This window comes from Mustela erminea, chromosome 17, assembly GCF_009829155.1.
Source record: "Mustela erminea isolate mMusErm1 chromosome 17, mMusErm1.Pri, whole genome shotgun sequence".
NCBI classification, from domain to species: Eukaryota; Metazoa; Chordata; class Mammalia; order Carnivora; family Mustelidae; genus Mustela; species Mustela erminea.
This window is the reverse complement of record NC_045630.1, coordinates 2,192,413-2,217,889: the sequence shown is the minus strand read 5'-3', so window position 1 is coordinate 2,217,889 and position 25,477 is coordinate 2,192,413. Positions and strand designations below refer to the sequence as shown.

Below are 25,477 nucleotides of genomic sequence, written 5' to 3'. Positions count from 1 at the left end.
TATGAGGCCAGTATTATCCTGATGCTAAAGAGGACATTACAAGAAAACTATTGACCAGTAACCTGATGCATACAGACACAAAAATTCCCAGAAAAATACTAGTAAACTGAATTCAAACATTTGAAATCAATCATATAGCCACAATCAAGTGAAATTTATCCCTGGGATCCAGGGGTGGTTCAACATTCCCAAATCAGTAAACAATCGTATTGAAAGAATGAAAGATAAAAATCATATGATCGTCTCAATATATGCAGAAAAATCATTTTACAAAATTCAACATCACTTCATGATAAAAAGTTTCAACAAACCAAGAATGGAAGGAAATTATTTTAACATAATTAACATCATATATGAAAAACCCACTGCCAATATCATACTTAACAGTGAAAAACTTAAAGCTTTTACTCTAAGATCAGGGACAAGTCAAGGATACCCATTCTTGTCACTTTTATTCAACATAGTAGTGGACCTACCAAGCAGATCAGTTAAGCAAGAAAGAGAAAGGGCATCCAAGTCAGAAGGAAAGAGAGAGCGTCATCTCTGTTTGCACATGACATGACCCTTTGTATAGAAAATGGTAAACACTCCACAAAATCTGTTAGAACTAGTAAACAAGTTCAATAAAGTTGTAGGATACAAAATCGACATAAAAATTAATTGTATTTCAATACACTAACAAATATCTGAAAAAGAAATGAAGGAAACAATCCTATTTGCAATTAAGCAAAAAGAATAAAATGCTTAGAAATAAACTTAACTAGGAGTGCCTGAGTGGCTCAGCGTCTGACTCCTGGTTTCAGCTCAGGTCCTGATCTCTTGGGTCATGAGATTAAGCCCCACGTGGGGCTCTGTGCTCAGACAGTGTGCTTGAGTCTCTTTCCATCTGCCCCTCCCCCTATGCATGCATGCTCAGTCTCTCTTTCTCTAGAATAAGTAAGTAAATCTTTTTTTAAAAAGGAAATAAACTTGGGAGGTAAAAGACTTCTACTCTGAACACTACATAACGATGAAACATGAGACTAAAGAAGACATAAGTAAATGGAGAGACATCCTGTGTTCATGGATTGGAAGAATATTTTCTTCTTCTTTTTTTTTTTTTAAAGATTATTTATTTATTTGGCACAGAGAGAGAGAGAGATCACAAGTAGGCAGAGAGGCAGGTAGAGAGAGAGGGGGAAGCAGGCTCCCTGCTGAGCAGAGAGCCCGACGCGGGGCTCAATCCCAGGACCCTGAGACCATGACCCGAGCCGAAGGCAGAGGCTTTATTTAACCCACTGAGCCATCCAGACGCCCTCCAGTGATATTTTTATAGAAAAAGAAAAAAATTTCCTAAAATTTATATGGAACAACAGTGAACCTAAAACAACCAGATCAATCTTAAGAAGAACATAATAGGAAGTATCATACTTCCTGATATATAGTCTAATGGAACAGAATAGAAAGCCTAGAAATAAACTGACACAGATGTCTTTATTAGAGTGAGGAAGTCACTTTCTACTTTTAGTAGCTGGTAGTTCTTTTAAAAATGAATTTTGCCAAATTCATTTTCTGCCTCTATTAACATGACCATATTGGTTTTCATCTTTATGTTGTTAATATGTAAAATTATATGTTATTAGATTTTCGTATGTTAAACCAATATTGCATCCCTGGGATAAAGCCTATTTAGTCATGATGTACTATACTTTTTTATGTAATTTGCCAATATTTTATTAAGTATTGTTGTGTATATGCTCACCAAGGATATTTGTAGCTTTTGTCTTATAATATCTTTGATTTTGATACCAGATAATGTTGACATAATTAGATGAATTGGTAAAAATTCTTTCATTCTCTATTTTCTGCATGACTATGTAATTTTTCCTAGGTAGAATTCATTAGCGAATGCTGTGTCTGGAGTGTTCTTTGCATGAAAAACTGCAATTAGACATTTGATTTCCTTTTTTTATTCTTTTTTTTTTTAAGATTTTACTTATTTAGCAGAGAGGGAGAGAGAGCACAGCCGGGGGAGAAGCAGACAGAGAAACAGGCCCCCCACTGTGCAAGGGCCCACTGTGGAACTTGATCCAGGACCTTAGGATCATGACCTGACCAAAGACAGTTGCTCAACTGACTGAGCCATCCAGGTGTCCAGGCATCTGACTTAAGAGATGTGTAACTCAGACTGAGAAAGACAAATTCATATGATTTCATTCATATGTGAAATCTTCAAGTACCATTTTTTTTTTTTTAGATTTCACATATGAGTGAAATTACATAGATATTTGTCTTTCTCAGTCTGACTTATTTTGCTCATAATAATACCCTTTAGTTTCATCCATATTGTCATAAGTGGCAAGATCTCGTTCTTTTTTTTTTTTAAGATTTTATTTATTTATTTGACAGAGAGAGATCACAAGTAGGCAGAAAGGCAGGCAGAGAGAGAGGAGGAAGCAGGCTCCCTGCTGAGCAGAGAGCCCGATGCGGGGTCTCGATCCCAGGACCCTGAGATCATGACCTGAGCCGAAGGCAGTGGCTTAACCCACTGAGCCACCCAGGCGCCCCAAGATCTCGTTCTTTTTAATGGCTGCATAATATTCTTTTATAATACATATGTATATATATACAATGTGTTTTAAAAGATTTTGTCAGAGAGAGTGAGAGCACAGGCAGACTGGCAGGCAGAGGCAGAGGGAGAAGTAGGCTCTCTACCAAGTAAGGAGCCCAATGTGGGAATTGATCCCAGGACACTGGGATCATGACCTGAGCCAAAGGCAGCCGCTTAACTGACTGAGCCACCCAGACACCCCTAGATACTATGTTTTATATTTCTTCTTATCTCAGTTTTAGTAATAAGCATCTTTCAAGATATTTGTCCATTTGAAGCTGTTAAATTTATCAGTATAAAGTTACTCACAGTGTTTCCTTATTACCATTTTTATATATACCTGTAAAATCTCAATGATGTCCTTGCATTTCATAAATCAGTAATTTCTCTACATCTCTATCTGTTTCTATCTCTTTGATCAGTTTGATTAATCCAGCAAAAATAATAAAAAATGAATGAAATATTTGGACAGAGACTTCAAAAATGTATATATGTGAATAGTAATTAAGAACGTGGAAAGATGCTCATATCATTAATCACCATAGAAATGCAATTTAAATCAAATGAGATAGCCCTGAACACCTGTTAGGATAACTAAAGTAAACAAACAAACAGAAACACTTGACAAATCTAAGTGCCGGTGAGAAAGCGGATCCTTCCGAACTCCTACATTGTTTATGGGAATGCATAATGCCACAGCCACTTTGGAAAACAGTTTGGCAGTTTCGTAGAATTAGTCATGTATTTACCATAAACTAAGCAATCCTACTCCTAGGTGTTTGTACAGGAGAAAAGAAAACTTTGGTTCATACAAAAACCAATATGTAAGTATTCATATTGCTTTTTGTAGTGTGGTACATTCATGCATAGAATAACACCTAACCATAAAACAAGACTAAGTTACTGAAAAAAAAAAGAATAAGTTGCTGAAACACAACATGGATGACTTTCAAATGTATTATCTAAGTGAAGGAAATCAGGCATAAAAAGCTACATCATGTATGATTATATTAAGATGACATTCTGGAAAAAAAAAAAAAAGATGACATTCTAGAAAAGGAAAAGTTATAGGAATAGAAAACAGATCAGAATTTACCAGAGCATGGGGTTAGAACTGGCTGATTCCTAAGGAACACAAAGGAATTTGAAGGGATGATGGAATTTCTTAGTGTTTTGGTTGTGTAGTGGTTACACAACTTACACTCTTATCAAAACTCATAAAATTGCACACCAAAAAGAATGTATTTTATTGTAAGTTACACTGAAAAATGTTTACAAGTTATCATACTCTATGTAATCTGCAATTTGCTCTTTTAATTCAGTATAATATTTCTAATACTCATCCATGTGGTTTGTGAAGTTCTAGTTCATAAACTTTCTCGGCTGCCTAATATGATATAGTACAAGTAATTGAGATGTATTTTATCCATTCTCCTGTGAAAATACTTCAGAGTACTTTTTCGGTTTTTCTTTTTCTATTAGACACAATAGTACTTTGGTAAGTCTGGAACAAACCTATTGTGCCACATGGGCTTGAATTTTCTGAGCTTTATAACTTAGAGTAGAATTGCTGAGAGTTAGGGTCGTGTGCCTGTCAAACTTTGCAAAACAATATAGTACCTTTTACTCTCAAGTGGTAGTCCCAATGCACTCACACCAGAAATGTTTACCAAGCAATTTCCAGGGCTTCACATTCGCACCAGCACTTGCGTATTCAGACTTAATTTTCGCATCCTAGCCAGTGTAAAATAGTATCTCTTTATGGTCTTCATTGGCGTCTTCCTAGTTGCTGTTAAGGTTGAGCACTTTTCATGTTTTGTTTACTTTCTTCCTTGCCATTCCTATTTCCTCCTTTTCTTCTTTGTCCAAGTCCCCCCTGGGTTTTCTGTCTTTCCCTGTTTGATTCATAGGGGACCTTTTTTTTTTTAAGATTTTATCCATTTATTCAAGAGAGTCAGAGAGAGAGCAACAGAAAGAGAGACAGGGGGAGAAGCAGGCTTGATGCAGGACTCGATCCCAGGATCCTGGGATCATGACCTGAGCCAAAGATAGATGCTTCACCAGCTGAGCCACTCAGGCACCCAATTCATAGGGGACCTTAAAATATCTTTAATTAAATCCTGTGGTTTCAATGTTGTTCCTAATGTGAATCTACCACCTCTGTGTTCATTGAGATTTCCGTCTGGATCTCTTGGAGAAGAGGCCCCAGGGGCTAACCAGTTCATTGCAGATGTCATTGAAAATTCACAGACAATTCAGGAAGAAGACTTTGGATTTTCTCCAGGAAAGCTTTCTTGGGCTTTGTATTGATACCATTTGCCTTGACTATGATGGGGAACATCTTAGATGCCTGCACATTTGCTTTATTAGCAGCTTTAAAAAATGTATAGTGGAAATCTTGTCATTTGCATATGTGGATGGAACTAGATGGTTTTATGCTAAGCAAAATAAGTCATAGAAAGACAATTATCATATGATTTCACTGATATGTGGAATTTAGGAAACAAGGCAGAGGATCATAGGGGAAGAGAGGAAAAAATGAAACGAGAGAGAGACAAATCATAAGAGAGACTCTTAATCATAGGAAACAAACTGAGGGTTGTTGGAGGGGAAGGGGATCAAGGGATGGGGTAAGTAGCTGATGGACATTGGGGAAGGGTATAGGTTGTAATGAGCACTGGGTGTTATATAAAACTGATGAATCACAGACCTGTACCCCTGAAACAAGTAACTCATTATATGTTAATTAATTGAATTTAAATAAAAATTACTAAAAAATAAAATTAAATATGTACAGCTGCCAGAAGTTACTATAAATGAAGAAACTGGTTTAGCAGAAGTTAATTTAAAGAAGAAAAGTTATTTGAATATTAGAACTCATCAGTTTTTTTGCTTCTTCATGTCTAGTATTAGACATACAGTCCTGAAATTTAACTCCAGTCAGCCCACTTCCACCTGGTTTTTATGTGATGGAAATAGGTGTATCATTTTTTTTTTATTTTTTAAAAAGATTTTATTTATTTATTTAATTTGACAGACAGAGATCTCAAGCAGGCAGAGGCAGGCAGAGAGGAAGGAAAGTAGGCTCCCCGTCGAGCAGAGAGTCTGATGTGGGGCTCAATCCCAGGACCCTGGGATCATGACCTGAGCGGAGGGCAGAGGCTTTAACCCACTGAACCACCCAGGTGCCCCAGGTGTATCATTTTTTAATTTATCTTTTCACTTTCTCTGTGGTGTCTATAATTATTGTTTTTTGTTACTAGGAGGCATTTTAAATAAGAAAGAGATTTCCCCTGTTGAGAGGAGGTAAATTATAGTTCTTTCCCCTGAATTGGAAGGACATGGATCAAGTGCTTAGTTCTTCCCTTTAATAACTGATTTTTGGGGCGCCTGGGTGGCTCAGTGGGTTAAGCCGCTGCCTTCGGCTCAGGTCATGATCTCAGGATCCTGGGATCGAGCCCCGCATCGGGATCTCTGCTCAGCAGGGAGCCTGCTTCCCTCTCTCTCTCTCTGCCTGCCTATCTGTCTACTGTGAACTCTGTCAAATAAATAAATAAAATCTTTAAAAAAAAAAATAACTGATTTTTGGAGTAAGGATTTAAGGTAGTTACTACCTTCAATGAAAGTGAGGGTTTTTCTGTTTTTCTATCCATTGTTACATAGCGTCATAGATCCCTGAATTTTTATCAATGTGTTAAATCAAACAAAGCAATAATTCCATTTTTAAAAGGATTTATGTATTTGAGAGAGCGTGTGCACCATGGGGGAGGGGCAGAGGGAGAGAGAATCTCCAGCAGACTCCCCGCTGAGCAGAGACTAGACACAGGGCTTGATCTCATGACCCTGAGATGATGACCTGACCCAAAATCAAGAGTCAGAAACTTAACCAACTGAGCCACCCAAGTGTCCCAGTAATTAGTTAGTGCCAACCATGGGCCAGATGCTATTCTAAGGGTTTAGTGGTTAACACAGCAAAAGAATCTTTGATCTCAAGAAGCGTATTTTGCAAGAATGCTTGTTATATTAGCTATGTATTTTAATGGATATTGTGATCTGGCAATTTTAGATACTGTGAAGGTCTTAAGGTAATCTAGCTATGAATGATTTGTAAAATGTAATATCATATTTAGAATGAATATTTGGGAAAAACAGAAAATAGGAAGTCCTGTTAGGAAAGAACTGCAGTATTCCAGGTATGAAGTGGTGAGATGAATGAAGTGAGGGTGGAGAAGAAAAGCTGGAGTGCGGGAGTATCTTGAAGGAAGAAATGATAAAATTTCTAACAGCCTAATAAGAGGGCAAATTCGCTCCAAATCTTCTTCTCCAGAAGACTGAGAGAATGACTACAACACTGGCAGAAACAGTGTAGTTGGTGTGAATGGGTAGACAGATAAAAATAATAGCTCTTGGCAGGTATGGACTGTGTCTATATTCAACATTCCGCGCGCTGCGCTGCATTTGAGCAGAACAATGAAACAGCTGTGCAGAGGCGGCCCAAGGTGACAGGAAATACAGACCTGAAAGAGAGTAAGCGACGAGATTACAGGAGAGGAAAGGGGCGAGAGGTGTTTTCTTTGAAACCCTAGAGCCTGGTTTGGTGCTGGCATAAAGCGGACCCTGGGTCAGTGTTTACCGCGTAAGTGAACTAAGTCCTCTGCAGGGATGTGAGAGCTGGGCCGGTGGGCACAGAGCTGGAAGCCTGGCGTATTTACTTGGTAAGATCCCAAAGCAGTTCTTCCCTAAGGCCAGCCTCGGAGGAAGCAAGTCCGAAGGTGCCTCGAGTTCGGGATTACTAGGGTAGGAGCTGGCATTGCAGGCGCTCGTAGGAGAGCGCGCCCGTGTGCGCGTGGAGCGGGCTGGGGCGAGGCGGGGCGGGAGCGCGTTCTGGATTCCGAACACCGAAGTGGGGGTCACAGGGTGGCCTGAATTACAGGTGATACGGCTGTGTCCACCTCGTAGGAGGGTCCGACCGCCTCCGCACATTGAGAGCCGCTCCGCGCGGTCAGCGCAGCTCCTTCCCCACGGCGCTCCAAGCGGGTTCCCTGGTCCCTGGTTCCCGGCGACCTGCCAGGGCCGCGCAGCTCTGCCGCGGGCTCCCTGGTTCCCGGCGACCTGCCAGGGCCGCGCAGCTCTGCCGCGGGCCGCATGACCGCAGGGAGCACGGCTCTGGTGCACGGACAGCCAATTCTGGGACACTGAAGACAAATTTAAAACATAGAAATTTTAAAAAATAAATAAAAGGTTAACGGAAAAACAGGTTTCGAAGCTAAGACCGGACAGTCCCCCGGGGCTGACCGGGAGGACTCTTCCAATCTCCATCCTCAAGGGGGCGGTGATCAAAGGCCACTTCCCCACCGCACCCGCCCAAACCCGGCTCCGCTCTAGGGCGCGTCAGATTCATCCCAGGGCCCAGCGCCTCACACTGAGCCTGCGCAGACGGCGCGGCGCAGCGGGCGCATGCGCCTTGAGGCGGCGCTGGCGGAGCCGGCTCTGGGCGGGTCCGGGTCGCCGCAGTGTTCCGGGGCCTGGGCGCGGTGGGAGGAGCCGGCGGCCTCACCGTGGTAACCGCAGCGCCGCCGCCCCGCCTTGCAGGCCTCCGGACTGTCATCGCCTCTGGGTGTGAGGATCCTGGGGCCGCCGTCCGCGGGCCTCGCTCCGCCGGCCTTCTCAGATTCCGCTCTCCCCCCGCGCCGCCGTCCCCGCCGCCATGCAAGGGGAGGACGCCAGATACCTCAAAAGGTGACCGCGCCCCGGGGCTCGCTCCCACCGCCCGGCCGGGTCCGGCTGCCGTGGGTCGGCTTTGCGGTGTCACCGGGCAAGGCTAGCCGCTTAGAGGCGGGGCGGCCGACGGGGGGCAGCCCCGCAGAGGGCGGGGCGGGGTGCACCGGGCGGAGCGCGAAGGGCCCTCGGGGTGCGGGGATGCCCGCCCCTTACCTGGCTGGGCGGGACGCGGCGGCCGGGCCCAGTAGACCGCGTGCTCCTGCGCCGCAGGCCCCCGGGGGCTCCGTTCCCCGGCGTCGGGTCAACCCCCGCGAGCCCGGGACCGAGTCTCTGGCGTCTCTGCCGTCTGGCTCCGGCTTGGGCTCCCTGCCCCGCGCCCCCGGCCGGACGACGGAGAGAAGTGGTGGGAGGCCGGCCGGGGGGTTCCTTCCCGCGCGTTCCTGCGCCGCAGCTGCTCCGCCCGTTCGACCGCCCGGTGCGCGGGGCGGTCCCGACGCCGGGGCTTGTCGGGGGCTTGTCGGCGGCTTGTCGGGGCGCGGCCCGGGTGCTGTCAGCGTCTCTGTGAGGAAAACTGTGTCCGTGGGCTCATTCACTGGACTCCTGTCAGAGACGAGATCAGCCCCGAGGAGGAGGACACCTGGCCCTGGGCCCGGAGTCAGCCGCGGTCGCGTGGAAGACGGTCCGAACTAGGACTCTCCATTTTGGGTTAAGTCACTGTTCCTGTCAGGCTATCCTACCCGGCAGAGTCACGGGCATTTTTATGGACACAGTGTCCTTATTTAAATATGGGGCACACAGTAGCTTACGAGGGAGATGCTGACCCTATATGAAAATACCTCTAAAAAGGAAACATGCATGTAAAGTAGTGGCAGTATCTCAAGTCATAATGTGCTTTTATTGCACAAGTTCACCTGGCTCGGCACGGCCTTCATCAGCACAGAGGGATCCCTGACCTCGAATCGATTCTTGACAGGGAGTCAGGCAATCTGCGCTGCCTTCTGCGTCGCCCGCCTTTCTCACTGCTTACGAATGTGTCTGAAACTGGCCAAGAACCAGGCTTCGTCAGTAAAATCTTTGCAGCACTATGTAGTCATGACTAGTTACAGTATTTGTTTCCTCACATTGATAAAGTATCTCGATCGAAAATTTTATGACAGAAGAAAATAAATTAGTTCTCCTTCAACTTTATGTTCCAGATTATCCTACACAAAGAGCCGCTGATACGGTGTCCGCTTCTTTTTGTGTAATACAGGTGTGCCAAAAGATAGAATTTTATTAGGATTCTTGGACCCGTACGGACCCTTAGGCATAATTCTCAACCTGTTCCTTATGTTTAAAGTCATGTTATCTAGAGTTAGAAAAATAAACCAGTCACTGTGGTGTTTGAAGTAAAATAAGGTCAGAATTTGGAAAGGTTGAAACAGACTATCTTCAGTTTTATGTAATTCTGACAGTATGAATAATAAGTGCGCGCTGCTGTTGCTGACATACAACCATACAGGCCTGATGGCTTCTGATGTCTAGCAAAACCATTTTCATTATTGGTTCTTAGATAATGATTACTTATATTCCTTTTGTAATATTTTTACTTTTAGATTTCATGTTTAACAGGAAAGCAACCTATTTTCAATCAAATAGATTCAGTCTAATTGGAATTAGTTGGTTTCAGGAGTTTCATTGTGGTTATTACTGAGGACTGTCGAATATCTTTATATTTAAAGTGTAGTAGGTTGTAGAATGGAAACCGGTTTCATTTCTTCTGCTACCAGCTTTGATTCAGTAGCACTTAATGAACACTTACAAAATACCTAGTATATGCCTACTGTTATTCTGGTTACTGGGGGAAATGATTAAATAGGCATAGTGCATGTCCTCAATCAGATGATACACAAATATAGACAATTATTTGTGATTTGGGGATTTTTTTAGCCTCCTTTTAAAACTCTCCAATGACTTTCCATTGCTTTTAGAGTTAGAACACCTGCCTTTTCAGCTTTCTGTCTCTCTGCTTCCCTCCCACCCCCAATAATTTCATACCTGAGCCTTACGGAAATAACTTCTTTTAGATCTCTGTGTTTCAGTGTTAGGTTTCAAATGCCCTTCTCATTGTCTGGAACTTGCCCTATTATTCACCTAGCTAACTCCTCATTTTTCCTATTTTTGCTTAAATGTCATTTTTTCCAAAAAGTCTTTCCTGAGCTTCCGTTTTCTCATTCCACAATCCACAACCCAGGTCACTATACCTGCTAGGTACTCATGATACCAAATACCTTGTCTTTACCCACCCTTACTCATATCTTGTTATTGTTTGTCTTTTCTCCTCGTCTATAAGCTCCAAAAGGCTCAGGAGCTATGTATCTTACTTGTCATTGTATCTTCAGCACACAGCACAGTGCCTGGAACGAACATAAGTACTCACTAAGTAGTGATTAAATTGATGTGAAAATAAAGCTACAAAGAAAAATGGGCCAAATCTTACAGGAATTAGGAGCCATAGTAAACAGTTGAGAATTGTAAAAGCAGTGGGGAACCAGTGGAGAATTTTAAGAGTAAATGGCATTCATTCATTCGTTCATTCAGTAGTTTTTGAAAATCTACCATGTGGCAGTCACTCAGCTGAGCGATTAAAAGTATTGGGTGAGGGACGCCTGGGTGGCTCAGTTGGTTGGACGACTGCCTTTGGCTCAGGTCGTGATCCCGGAGTCCCGAGATCGAGTCCCGCATCGGGCTCCCAGCTCCATGGGGAGTCTGCTTCTCCCTCTGACCTTCTCCTCGCTCATGCTCTCTCTCACTGTCTCTCTCTCAAATAAATAAATAAAATCTTTAAAAAAAAAAAAGTATTGGGTGAATGATACGTACTTTCTCTGCTTTATGGTGTTTATAATGTAGCAAGGAGTACAGACTTCAAATCATATATAATCAGAAGTAATTATTGTATTTATGTTAAGTGCTATAAATATATGATAAGCAAAATCAGTATGGCCTTTGTGTAAAGCTTTTTTACTGTATAGTATAATGTTCTCAACATTCATCTACGTTTTAGCATTCATTAGTACTTCATTCCACTTAAAGGCTGAATGATAATTGATGGTGTGGATATAGCACATTTTGACTAACCATTCATCTATTGATGAACATTTAGATTGTTTCTTTTGGCTATTATGAGTAAAGCTGCTTTGAGCTTTCCTGTACTAGTTTTTGTTTGAATACCTTTTTTCACTCTCTGGTTATCCCTAGTTGTTGCAGGGTCATGTACTAATTCTATATTTAACTTAGTGAGGAACTACCAAACTTTTTCACAGTGACTGCACCATTTTACATTCCCACCAGCAGTGTATGAGAGCTCCAATTTTTCGAATCACCAATAGTTGTTATTTATTTTTTTAAATTATGGCCATTCAGTGGATGTTAAGTAGTATCTTATAATGATTTGCATTTCCCTAGTTACTAGTGACATGGAGTATCTTTTCATGTGCTTCTTGGCCTTTGTCTATCTTCTTTGGAGGAAAGAGTTCTTTATATGTTCAAGACACTAGACTCTTACCAGAAAAGTGGTTTGCAAATATTTTGTCTCATTCCATGGTTATTGTTTTCATTCTCTTTGTAGTATCCTTTTGCAAAAGTTTTAAATTTTGATGAAGTCCAATTTAATTTTTTCTTTAGTTTCTTTTGATGCCATTATTTAAGAAATAATTGGCCAAATAGTTAATTTCTGCTTTTGTTTCCCTTGCCTCAGGAGACCTATCTAGAAAAATGTTGCTAAAGCTGATGTCAGAGAAATTATTGGATATCCACACCTAAAGGAATTAAATTAGACCCTTACTTTATACCACATAATTAGCTCTAGGATTTTTATGGTTTCCTATCTCACATTTAGGTCCTGAATCCATTTTGAGTTTACTTTTGTGTATACTGTAAGAGAATGTTCCAGTTTCATTCTTTTGCATGTAGCAAAATAAAAAGCTTCTGCACAGCAAAGGAAAAAACAAAACTAAAAAACACCTTACAGAATCAGAGAACATATTTGCAAACAACGTGTCTGAAAAAGGGTTAGTATCCAAAATATATAAAGAGTTATACAACTCAACACCAAAAAAAACAAATAATTGAATTAAAAAATAGACAGAAGGCATGAACAGACGACATTCTCCAAAGAAGGTATACAGATGACCAAAAGACATATGAAAAGATGCTCAACATCACTCATCATCAGGGAAATGCAAATCAAAACTAACAATGAGATATCGCTTAACATCTGTCAGAATGGCTAAAATAAAAGTCACAGGCCACAAGTGTTGGCCAGAATGTGAAGAAAAAGGAACCTTCATGCACTGTTTTTGGGAATGCAAACTGGTGCAGTCACTATGGAAGACAGTCTGGAGGTTCCTCAAAAAGTTAAAAATAGAACTACTCTGTGACCTAGTAATTACACTACTAGGTATTGATCAAACAATACAGACACTAATTTAAAGGGATAGATGACCTGTGTTTATTGCAGCATTATTTATAAATAACCAAATTATGGAAGCAGCTCCAGTGTCCATCAAAAGATGAATGGATACGGGGCGCCTGGGTGGCTCAGTCGGTTAAGAGGCGGCCTTCGGCTCAGGTCATGATCCCAGGGTCCTGGGATTGAGCCCTGCATCAGGCTTCCTTCTCAGTGGGGAGCCTGCTTCTCTCTCCCTCTGCCTGCTGCTCTGCCTACCTGTGCGCTCTCTCTCTCTGTCAAATAAATAAATAAATCTTAAAAAAAAAAAAAAGATGAATGGACAAAGGGGAAGTGGTGTGTTTGTGTACACACACAAAACACACTGAAATATTCACCCATCAAAAAGAATTAAATCTTGCCTTTTGCAACAATGTGGTTGGATCTGGAGAGACTTATGTTAAGTGAAATAAGTCAGTCAGAGAAAGACAAATAATATGATTTCTCTCATATGTGGAATTTAAGAAACAACAAATGAATGGAAAAAAGAGAGAGAGAGACAAACTGAGAAACAAAACACTTTTTTTTTTTTTTAAAGATTTTATTTAGGGCGCCTGGGTGGCTCAGTTGGTTGGACGACTGCCTTCGGCTCGGGTCATGATCCTGGAGTCCCGGGATCGAGTCCCGCATCGGGCTCCCAGCTCTTTGGGGAGTCTGCTTCTCCCTCTGATCTTCTCCTCGCTCATGTTGTCTCTCACTGTCTCTCTCTCAAATAAATAAATAAAATTTAAAAGATTTTATTTAAAAATTTAAAAAGATTTTATTTATTTATTTGACAGACAGGAGATCAGAAGTAGACAGAGAGGCAGGCAAAGAGAGAGGGAGAAGCAGGCTCCCCGCTGAGCAGAGAGCCTGATGCGGGCCTCCATCCCAGGACCCTGAGATCATGACCTGAACCGAAGGCAGAGGCTTAAACCCACTGAGCCACCCAGGCGCCCCCCTGAGAAACAAACACTTTAATGTAGAGAACAAACTGATGGTTACCAGAGGGGAAGTGGTTGAGGGGATGGGTGGAATAGCTGATGGGATTAAAGAATACACTTATGGTGAGCACTGGCTGATGTACAGAATTGTTGAGTCATTATATTATTGTACCCTGAAACTAACATAAAACTGTATATTAACTGTACAGAAATTAAAATGTAAAAATATAAGAAAGAAAAAAGAGAAACCATTGTCACATCCAAGGCCACGAATATTTGCTTCTATGTTTTCTAAGAGTTTTATCATTTTAACTCTAAAATTTATGTTTTTGATCCATTTTGAGGTAATTATGCAGTATTAAGTAAAGGCCCAATTTCATTCTTTTGCATATGGATATCTGGTTGTCCTGGCACCATCTCTTGAAGGTATCATTCTTTCCCCAGTGAAAGGTCTTGCTACCTTTGTTGAAAATCAATAGATGGTAGATGTAAGGGCTTATTTCTTGACTCAATTCTATCCCATTGATCTATATATCTGGTTTTATGATAGTATGTCACTGTTTTGATTACTGTAACTTTATAGTATATTTTGAAATTGTAAAGCATGTCCTCCAACTTTGTTCATTTTCAAGATCGTTTTGGCTACAGAGGTCCCTTGTGTTACCATATGAATTTTGGGGTTCCTTTTCTTTTTCTGTAAAAGAGGCCTTTGGGATTTTGATAGGGATTGTATTGAATCTGTAGATCACTCTGGGGAATATTGCCATCTTAACACTATCAAGTCATCCAATCTATGAATAAAGGGTGTCTGCCCACTTATTTAATTCTTACCAATTTCTTCAGCAACATTTCGTAGTTTTCACTGTGGAAATGCTACACCTCTGTGCTTGAATTTATTAGTATTTTTATTCTTTTTTTAAAAAAGATTGATTTATTTATTTGGAGAGAGAGAGCGCATGCACACACAAGCAGGAGGGTCAGAGGGAGAGGGAGAGAGAATCTCACCGAACGTGGGTCTCCATCTCCAGACCATGAGATCACAACCAGAGCCAACCAAGAGTCGGACGCTTAACTGACTGTGCTTCCCAGGCGCCTCTTTAGTATTTTATTCTTTTTGATTGTAAGTGGGATTATTTTCTGAACTTTCTTTTTTTTTTTTAAAGATTTTATTTATTTATTTGACAGACGGAGATCACAAGCAGGCAGAGAGGCAGGCAGAGAGAGAGGAGGAAGCAGGCTCCCCGCTGAGCAGAGAGCCCGATGCGGGGCTCGATCCCAGGACCCTGAGATCATGACCTGAGCCGAAGGCAGCGGCTTAACCCACTGAGCCACCCAGGCGCCCCAATTTTCTGAACTTTCTTTTTGGAATTTTCATTACTAGTGTATAGAAATACAATAGATTTTCTGTGTGTTGATAGTGTATTCTGTAACTGCTGAATTTATTAGCTTTAACAGTTCTCAACATACGAGTTCATATCATCTGCAGATAGAGATAGCATTCTTCTTTTCCAATACGGATGCTTTAATTTTTTTCCATACTTTAGTGCTCTGGCTTGAACTTCTAGTACTATGATGAATAGAGGTCGTTAAAAGTGGGCATACTTGTCTTACTCCTATTCTTAAGGGAAATCTTTTTTATTCTTTTACCCATTTAATATAAATATTAGCTGTAGGTTTTTCATAAATGCCCTTTGTCATAATGAACTTGAATTTATCATTTGAATTTTCTTGTATTTCTAATTTATTAAATGCTTTTATTTGAAAAGGTGTTAGGTTTTGTCAAATCTTTTTCTGCATCAATTGGGATAATCATGTACTTTTTAATTTTATTAATATGGTGTATTACACTGATTGGTTTTCATATGTATAACTTCCTTGCATTCCTAGGATAGAACCTACTTGGTCATAGCTTGTAATCCTTATAATATACTGCTTGATACTCTGCTAGTATTTTGAGGACTTTTACGTCTATATTCATAAAAGAACTATCCCTTTATAAAGGGTATTTATAAAAGATATTCTATTTTTGTGGTGTCTTTGTCTTACTTTGGTGTCAGTTGAACCAGATGTTTTGGTATCAGATGTAATGTTGACCTCATAGAATGAGTTGGGAAGTATTCCATCCTTATCTAGTTTTTGGAGGAGTTTGAGAAGGATTAGTGTTAATTTTTCTTTGCATATTTGATAGAACTCACCAGTGAAGCTGTCTAATCCTGGACTTTTCTTTGTTGAGTTGTTTTTGACCACTGATTCAATCTCATTACTTATATAGGTCTATTCAGAATTTCTGTTCCTTTTGAAATCATGAGTTAATTATGTAGTTTGTGTATTTCTAGGAATTTATCCATTTCATCTAGGTTATCTAATTGTTGCCTTACAATTATTTATAGTATTCTTTTTATCTGCGTAAGGTCACTAGTAGTGTCCCACTTTAATTTCCAATTCTAGTAATTTGAGTCTTCTCTCTTTTTTCTTAATTTAACTAGAGATTTGCCGGTTTGCGGGGTTCTTCAAAGAAGAAACTTTGGATTTTATTTTCTCTTTTGCTTATCCTCTATTTTTAAAAAAGATTTATTTGTTTTAGAGAGAGAGGGAGAGACGGCATGAGGGGAGGAGTAATGGGAGAGGACAAGAGGGAATCTTGGGCAGGCTCCAGACTCAGCATGGAGCCCAATACAGGGCTTCTTATGATCCTGAAATAAGGACCTTAGCTAAAACCAAGAGTTGGACGTTTAACTGACTGAGTCACCCAGGCACTCCTCTATTCTCTATTTCTTTTATCCCTCCATCTTTACTATTTCCTACCTTCTACAAGCCTGGGATTTAGTTTATTCTTTTTCTGGTTCCTTAGGGTGTAAAATCAGGTTATTGATTTGAAATTTGTTTATTGAGCTATAATTGACATGTTAGTTTCAGGTGCATATCGTAGTGATTTATATGTATTCATGCATATTGTGAAATGATCACCACAATAAGTCTAGTTAACATCTATTACCATACAGTAATTTTTTTCTTGTGATGAAAACTTTTAAGATTTACTCTTATAGCAATTTCTAAGTATACAGCACAACATTATTAACTATAGTCACAATGCTGTACATTAGATCCCCAGGACTTATTTTGTACCTTTTGACCACCTTCACCTGTTTTGCCCACCTGTACTCCCTACCTTTGGTAGCTACCAATCTATTCTGTGTGTCTGTGAGTTTGAGTTTTTTTGTTCTTAGATATCATGTAAAAGTGAGATCATACAGAATTTCTCTTTCTCTCTCTGACTTATTTCACATAGCATAATGCCATAAAAGTCCATCCATGTCACAACGGCAGTATTGCACACATACATTCACCACATTTTCTTCATCTGTTTATCCATAAGTGGACACTTGGGTTGCTTCTCTGTATTAGCTATTGTAAATGATGCTGCAGTAAACATGAGGGTCTGTCTGTCTTTTTGACTAAGTGCTGTTTGCTTCAGACAAATACTCAGAAGTGGGTTTGTGGGTTCTATGTTCAGTTTCTCAAGAAACCTCTATAGTTTTTCCATAGTGGCTACATTGATTTAAATTCCCTCTAATAGTGTATAAGGGTTCCCTTTTCTCCACATCCTTACCAACCCTTGCTATTTCTTTTCTTTTTGATAATAGCCATTCTAACAGATACAGGTGATATCTCGTTGGGGTTTTGATTTGCATTTCACTGATGACTAGAGATTTTGAGCATCTTTTCATGTACCTTTTGGCCATCTGTATGTCTTCTTTGGAAAAACATCTATTCAGATCCTCTGCTAATTTTTTAATCAGATTGGATTCTTTTTTTTTTTTTTTCTGTTGAGCTCTAAGAGGTCTTTATATACTTTGGCTATTAACCCATTATCAGATATATTATTGGCAAATACATTCTCACATTTAATAGGTCACCTTTTCGTTTTTGTTTCTTTTATTAAGCACAATATTTTTAGTTTGCTTTAGTCCCATTTATCATCTATTTTTGTCTTCGTGCCTTTGCTTTTGGTATCAAATAAAAAAAAATTGCCAACACCTAGGGCAAGAAGCTTAATGCCTGTATTTTCTTCTAGGAGTTGTATGGTTTTAGGTCTTATATTAAACTCTTTAATCCATTTTGAATTAACTTTTGTATATGGTGTAAGATAATGGTCCAGTTTCATTCTTTTGCATATAGCTATCCAATTTTCAAAAAAAACATTTATTGAAGAGACAATCCTTTCTCTATTGTATATTCCTGTCTCCTTTGTTATAAATTAGTTGGCCATAAATGTGTGGGTTTATTTCTGGGCTCTGTATTCTGTTGATAGATATGTCTTTTTATGTAAATACCATACAGTTTTGATTACTCTAACTTTGTAATATAGTTTGAAACCAGAAAATGTGGGGCACATAAGTGATTCAGTCTGTTAAGCATCTGCCTTGGGCTTCGGTCATAATCCCAGGATCCGGACATGGAGCCCCATGACAGGCTTTCTGTTCCACGGGGAGGCTGCTTCTCCCTCTCCCTCTGCCACTCCCCCTGCTTGCACGCTCTTTCTTTCTCTCTGTCAAATAAATAGATAAAAATCTTTAAAAAAAGAAAGAAAGAAACTTGGTAATATGATGCCTCTGGCTTTGTTGCTCTTTCTCAAGATTGCTTTGGTTATTCAGGGTCTTTTGTAGTTCCATACACATTTTAGGATTATTTGTTCAATTTCTGTGAAAAAATGCCATTGGGATTTTTTTTTAAAAGATTTTATTTATTTATTTGACAGAGAGAGATCACAAGTAGGCAGAGAGGCAGGCAGAGAGAGAGAGAGGAGGAAGCAGGCTCCCTGCTGAGCAGAGAGCCCGATGCGGGACTCGATCCCAGGACCCTGAGATCATGACCTGAGCCGAAGGCAGCGGCTTAACCCACTGAGCCACCCAGGCGCCCCTGCCATTGGGATTTTGATCAGGATTGCGTTGAATTTGTAAATTTCTTTGGGTGGTATGGACATTTTATTGGTATTAATTCTTTCAGTCCATAAGCACAGAATATCTATTCATTATTTGTATTGTGTTCAGTTTCTTTCATCAGTATCTTATAGTTTTCAGTGTAAAGGTCTTTTACCTTCTTGGTTAAACTTATTTCTAGATATGTTATTGTTTTTGTTGTAATTATAAATGGGATTATTTTCTTAATTGCTCTTGAGAGGTTCATCATTAATGTATGGAAATGCAACTGATATTTAATATTGGTTTTTGTGACCTGCAGCTTTTCTTGAATTTGTTTATTCTAACAGTTTTTTGTGGTGTCTTTAGAATTTTCTCTATAATAATATCATGTCATCTGCAAATAGTGACAGTTTTACTTCTTGCTTTCAGATTTGGGTGCCTGTTACTTCTTTTTCTTGACAAATAACTCTGGATGGCGCTTCTAGCTCTATGTTGAATAGAAGTGGTGAGAGTGGGCATCCTTGCCTTCTTCCTGGTCTTTGAGGAAAAGCTTTTAGCTTTTCACTGTTAAGTATGTTAACTGTGTCTTTATCATATACAGTCTTTATTGCATTGTGGCACATTACCTGTATATTCATTTTGGTGACAATTTTTATCATAAATGGATGTTGAATATTGTCAAATGTTTCTGCATCTATTGGAGATAATCATAGGACTTTTACACTTCATTCTGTTAATGTAGTGTATCATATTGATTGATTTGCATTTGTTGAACCATCCTTACATTCCACTTGATCATGGTGTTTGATACTTTTAATGTAAACTTGAATTTCATTTGCTAGTATTTTGTTGAAGATTTCTGCATTTATGTTCCTTAGAGGTATTAGTCTATAATTTTCTTGTGGCTTCTTTGTCTGGTTTTGGGGTTAATGTAATGCTGGCCTCATAAAATCAGTTCATAAATATTCCCTCCCGTTATATGGTTTGGAAGAGTTTGAGAATGATTGGTATTAATTTTTTGAATGTTTGGTAGCATTAACCAGTGAAGTTGGGTCTGGACTTTTGTTTGTCGGGACATTTTTGATTACTGATCCAATCCCTTACTAGTAATTGGTCTCTTCATATTTTCTGTTTCTTTATGATTCAGTATTGGGAGGTTGAATGTTTTTTAGGATTTTGCCCACTTATATGTTCAATTTGTTGGTGTATAATTAATTGTTAAGGCTTGTGATCCTTGTATTTCTGTGTTATCAATTGTAATGTTTCCTGTTTTGTTTCCGACTTTGTTTGAGTCCTCTTTCTTTTTTTCCTGGTAAATCTAGCTAAAGGTTTGTCAACCATCTCATAGTTTGATTTATCTTTTCTGTTGTCCCTTTAAGGTGTATTTCATTTATTTTCACTTTGCTCTTTATTTCCTTTCTTCTATTAACTTTGGGCCTTGTTCTTTTTCTTTTTTTATAGATTTATTTATTTTAGAGAAAACCAGGGGGAGGGGCAGACAGAGAGGGAGAGAGAATCTCCAGCAGACTCCTAGCTGAGTGTAGACCCCAACGTGTAGGCTCAATCTCATGACCCCGAGATCACAACCTGAGCAGAAACCCAGGAGTCAGACACTTAACCAACTGCATCACCCAGGTGCCCCTGGGCTCTGTTTTCGTTTTGTTTTGTTTTGTTTTTCTAGTTTCTTGAAGTATAAAGTTGGCTTGTTTGTTTGAGATCTTTCTTCTTCCTTAATGAAGACATTTATCTCTACGAACTTCCCTCTTTGAACTGCGTTTGCTGTGTCCTTTGATTTGGTATGTTGTATTTCCATTTTCATTTGTCTCAAGGTATTTTTTGAGTTCTCTTTTGTTTTTGTCTTTGACCCATTGGTTGTTCAGTGACATGTTTTAATCTCCACACATTTGTGAATTTTTCTGTTTTCTTCTTTTAATTGATTCTAGTGTTATTATGGTCAGAAAAGATGCTTGATATGTTTCAATTTTTAAATATATTAAAACTTGTTTTGTGGCCTAACATATGATCTGTCTTAGAGAAAGTTCCATGTATGCTTGAGAAGCATGTGTATTCTGTTGCTTTTGGATAGACTGTTCTGTTTATGTCTGTTAAGACCATCTGGTCTAATGTGTCTTTTAAAACCAATGTTTCCTGATTGATTTTCTGTCTGGATGATCTGTCCATTTATGAAAGTGGGGTATTAAACTCCCCTACTACGATTGTATTGCTGTTTATTTCTCCCTTCTATTTGCTAATATTTTCTTTATATATTTAAGTGATTCTATGTTGGGTGCATAAATATTTACAGATTTTATATTCTCTTGTTGGATTGACCCCATTATTATTATTATGTAATAACCTTCCTTTTCTCTTTTTATAAACTTTTTAAAAAACATTATTTATTTATTTGAGAGAGTGAGAGAGAGAGCCAGCATGAGTGGGATTGCAAAGGCAGAGGGAGAGGGAGAAGCAGACTCCCCGCTGAGCAGGGAGACTGATGTGGGTCTCAGTCCCAGGATCCTGTGATCATGACCTGAGCTGAAGGCAGATGCTTTACCCACTGAGCACCCAGGTGTCCCTTCATTTTTTTTTTCTTTTTCCTTCTCTGATTGGTGAGTTCTATTTCCCTGTGTTTGAATTCACTGATCCTTTCTTCTGCTTCATCTAGTCTGCTGTTGAATAGCCCCTGTTGCATTTTTCAGCTCAGTTATTTTTATTCTTCAGCTCTGTGACTTCTGTTTGGTACTTTCTTATATTCCCTGTCTCTACTGAAAATTCTCACTTTTTTCGTCCATTCTTCTGAGCTCAGTAAACATCATATTGACCATTACTTTGAATTCTTTATCAGGTAGAATGAGCATTTATCTCCATTTTATAAGGTCTTTTTTTATGGTCTTACCTTGTTCTTTTGTTTGGAACATATTCCTCTGTTTCTTCAATTTTCCTTGAATCTCTGTGCCTCATCTAAGAGATGAATCTTGTCGTTTAACCCTGCCCTAACTCCTGTTTTTCTGTCAAATCTTTGTGATTCTACAAGCAGTCTACTTTACTTCTAGTGACTCTCAGTAGTTGAAGGTGTGCTAAGACCTGTCAGTGCCCTAAAGGGGAGAATTCAGTCAGCATGTAGATTCAGGCTGATTGGAAGCCAGTGAGGCAACAGCTTTTAAAGTATGCCAATATACCTCTTTCAGAGGGAAGACTGGGAGATGGGTGTTTCTACTCCCTTTTTGCTGATCACTAGAGCGATAGCCCGTTAAGAACTGTTTCTTTGCTGATACCCCTTTGAAATCATGAACACAAGCCTTGCTGGCCCCTAGAGCCAGGCAGTCATGGGGAATGCCCTGGGTGGTAGCCACAAAAACCAGAGCACCAGACAAGTACACAAGCTCTTCCGCAAGGGATGCTGGCACTCTGGAGCATAGCAGAAGGAGAATGTGAAGATAACAGCTGCCCTCCCAGGTCCCTGGTAAGGATTACAACCAGTCGTCTGATGTATGTTTATTTAGAAGCCTGTCCTTCAGGCCACAGCTATGAAGATAAGCTAATAGACTTCTTTTACAGATAGACTGGGTACCTCAAACTTCTGCCCTCTGTTGTGCCCTGGGGGTGGTAGTCAGTTAAGAACTCTTTCTGCATTTGTTACAGTGCCGTGGGACCTGTGTGTGTAAGCCCTGATGACCGTCAGAGCCAAGTGATCTAGAGGCGACCCCTGGGTAGCATCTGCAGAAATCAGGGCACCAGTCAATGGTACATGCTACATGCTCCCTTCTGGGAGATACTGGTTAGCCAGAGCAAAGCAGAGGGACAGTGCAAAGATGGTACCCACTGGCCTCTGTCGTTGGAAAGTATTTCATTAGGCCCATACATGTATACTAAATTAGTTGCCTGCCCCACAGGTTAACTTTTTAAGATAAGCAAATAAGTCTGTTTCACAAAAATTCTGGGCATCTGTCATCTGCCTCCGCCCTGGGCTCTGGGGTAGGTGAGTCCATACACATAAGCCCTTTAAGAATGGTTTCTCTGTTTGCTGTAGCCATGCATCTCATGGACACAAGCCCCGTTGGCTTTCAGTGCTAGATATTTTAGGGCTCATCTCCCAGGTGCCGGTCTTCAAAGTTGTGTTAGGTATGGGTTTAAACCCTTCACTCCTCAGGCTGAAGCTGAGGTTTGTGAGTTCTCTCCTGATTGTGGGTCACTGTGGCAGGAATGGGGCTTGTGGTGAGATTGTATCTCAGCATCTCCTTCCCACTTCAGTGTGGATTTTTTTTTTCATTCACTTAATGTGTAGGAGTCATGCAGCTAATTTTTAGGTTTTCTTTCCCAGAGGAAAGTTTTTCATATGTAGCTACAGATTTGATGTGTCTGTGGGAGGATTTTGAGCTCAGAATCATCCTATGCTACCACCTTGAATGGTAACTTGTAATAAATCCTTTTGATAGCAATAAAGATTAATGAATATTTGTTTTTCTAGAATATTGATGAATGCATAATGCATTGTGAGCATTTATTTTCTCTTTTAAGGATCATGATGATACCATCAACTACGTAAAGTCTGGAAACATCAGGATGTACTTTAGAAATTTTTTTTTTTTTTCAGAATATGAAGGTTTATTTCAAAAAAGAGTACATTTTTTTTTAAACCAGGATACACAGATGCACTTAATGTAACAGTACCTTCTGCAAAAATAGGTTACATAATACTCAGAAATGCAAGGAACAATCTTACTCTCTAAAAATTAGACAGCAGACTTTTTTAAGCTTAGACAGCCTTCAAAATGGAGGCTGAAAACGCTTGGTAACAAGAAGGAACTCTAGAGCCTGACACCACAGAGCTAATGCTGCAAATGAAACTACGACCACACACCTGCAAACTACTCTTTATATTCACACAGCGTTAAACAAAATGGTTTGGATTCCATCTTTTCAAATGTGTTTCGGTGCTGGAAGAAAAAAAGTTGAATGATACACAAAACTAGTAAAAGTTACAACGGAACTATTTAAACATCTTCTCCAAAATTGAGAAAAGCAATCATGTTAAATTTTAAAAAATGAGAAAAAAAGAAAAGTCTGACAGAACTCTCAAGCAAGTCAGAGGTCCTCTTCATAAGTAGTCAAGTAAAGTTTACAGGAGATTTCAATAAATTATCTTGAAACCATGGCAGAGAGCTAATTCTCAGAATCGTCGTGGAGGTCCACCCTTAAAAGGCTTAAATCCGGAGCCACTTCCTCTTGGCATGGAATTACCACTGATTTGTACAATTCTATTAATTGGGGATGCATTACTCGTGTGTTGGCTTATCATGCCTGCTCCTGTCCGGCCATCACCCATTCGCCTTGCATCGTGATAGCCAGGCCCTTGAGAAGGTGGACCATGCCACTCTTTCCTTGGTCCACTTGTGTCCCGTCCATGGCGTTCAACCACATGTCGTTCCTCAGGGTAGTGCTGTGTTCCATACTTTAGAAATTTTTAATTAAGAACATTGTACCCCAGAATGACAGTTACTACATGGAATTATAGAAGGTGTATTTTACATCACTCTGTGAAGGACAGACTTCACATTGACCTAAAAAACAATTTTTCTAAATTAATTTAGCATATTTTAGGTTCTAGTTTCCTTATGCATATAAAACAATAAAGCAGAGCTGTTATTGATTGAGAAGGCTCCATTAGTTGAAAAATTTACAGTTAAAGGACAGCAGTTTTGATATGTGCCATAAGATGCTTCAAATAGAAAATAATTCTAATAATCAGTTATAATTTTTTTAATCTAATACATGGGTTCCAGGGAAAGCATTTGGAAGCTCATTCTCTTGATACTTAAACATCTAACATCACTATCAATTTCATGTTAAATTATAAGACACATAGGCACAAAAAAATCAAACAAAAACTAGAAAGGAGTGATGAGATTCTTTGATATGTATGAGTTCTTCGAGAAAGGCAAGATATCAGACCAGAAGACAACAATTATGCTTTCATCTCACCTCTGAATGTGTGGAGGACCTACTGTGAAAGTGGTAGTCAGAGACTCCTCTTAGGATCTGCACTTACGTTTTATCCTTGTGGTTCTCTTCACGGAATGGATACAGCGGTTATCCCGTTGTGTATAGGAAATTCATGAGTGTGATTGCTCTCCATTTCATCAGGAAGCAAATAACTAGTTTACTTTACAATTAAGATAGTTTGTGTAGTGCTTGCTATATATAGTACATCTTTTCTGTTTTATTAAGCTCTTCTTAGTTTTTTTGTCCTGTGATTTCTATAGCTTTTGATTGCTGCCCTCAACTTGTATCCATTTATTTTACCTTTTGGACTCTATACCATCCTATTTCGTATATGTGTGTTTATCTTACTTCCTAATTATTTTTACTGGCCTGTCTGGTTTCTAGCTGCTTTCATTCCTTAACCAGCCTTGCTCTGTACATCTTACCATCAGTTTAGTTTCTGACCACGTATACCCTAGGGTTGTATTTGATTTCCTGCCCTGTCTCTGGGCTGGACTCGTAGTCATGGTCCCAATACAGATTCATGTCCTTACCTTTTTTGTTTTCATAAAGCATTTGGATGAAAAGATCATTTTAAAAATCATGTAGAAAATGTGCATAATAAGCCATTTATTTTTAATGGACGGAAAAGCTTTGAGTTCCTGATTATTAGAATCAGTTTAAGACATTATTGTATTATGTTCCTTCTCATCAGGCTGAGATTCCCACTAGCCAACTGAGCACAGTAAGAAATTTATCTTGTTTCTATTGCTTAATCTCTTTGAGTACATCTCATTTTGCCGTCTTCTAATGTGGCCAGGTGACAAGTGGTAGTTGATTTGTCACTGGTTTA

At 39.6% G+C, this 25,477-nt stretch overlaps 1 protein-coding gene and 1 long non-coding RNA gene across 5 annotated transcripts in view; one reads left to right on the top strand and one right to left on the bottom strand.

Moving 5' to 3' along the window:
* The window catches only part of KIFAP3 (kinesin associated protein 3), a 182,677-nt gene that overhangs the window by 5,974 nt on the left and 151,226 nt on the right, over nt 1-25,477 (top strand). The window contains exon 1 of one of the 4 annotated variants that reach the window (XM_032318309.1): nt 8,220-8,329. The exons of 2 other annotated variants lie outside the window; for them this stretch is intronic. In XM_032318309.1, coding sequence (XP_032174200.1) covers nt 8,298-8,329 — 32 coding nt within the window. In that variant the 5' untranslated portion in view covers nt 8,220-8,297. Of the gene's footprint in view, nt 1-8,219; nt 8,330-14,127; nt 14,147-25,477 lie in introns of those variants that run through there. One more of the 4 variants, XM_032318310.1, reaches the window with a different exon arrangement.
* LOC116576264 lies at nt 1,398-11,627 on the bottom strand. The gene is made up of 3 exons (XR_004280095.1): nt 11,568-11,627; nt 3,706-3,708; nt 1,398-1,409 (listed from the first exon to the last, which is right to left on the bottom strand). It is a non-coding gene; the product is annotated as an uncharacterized LOC116576264 (long non-coding RNA).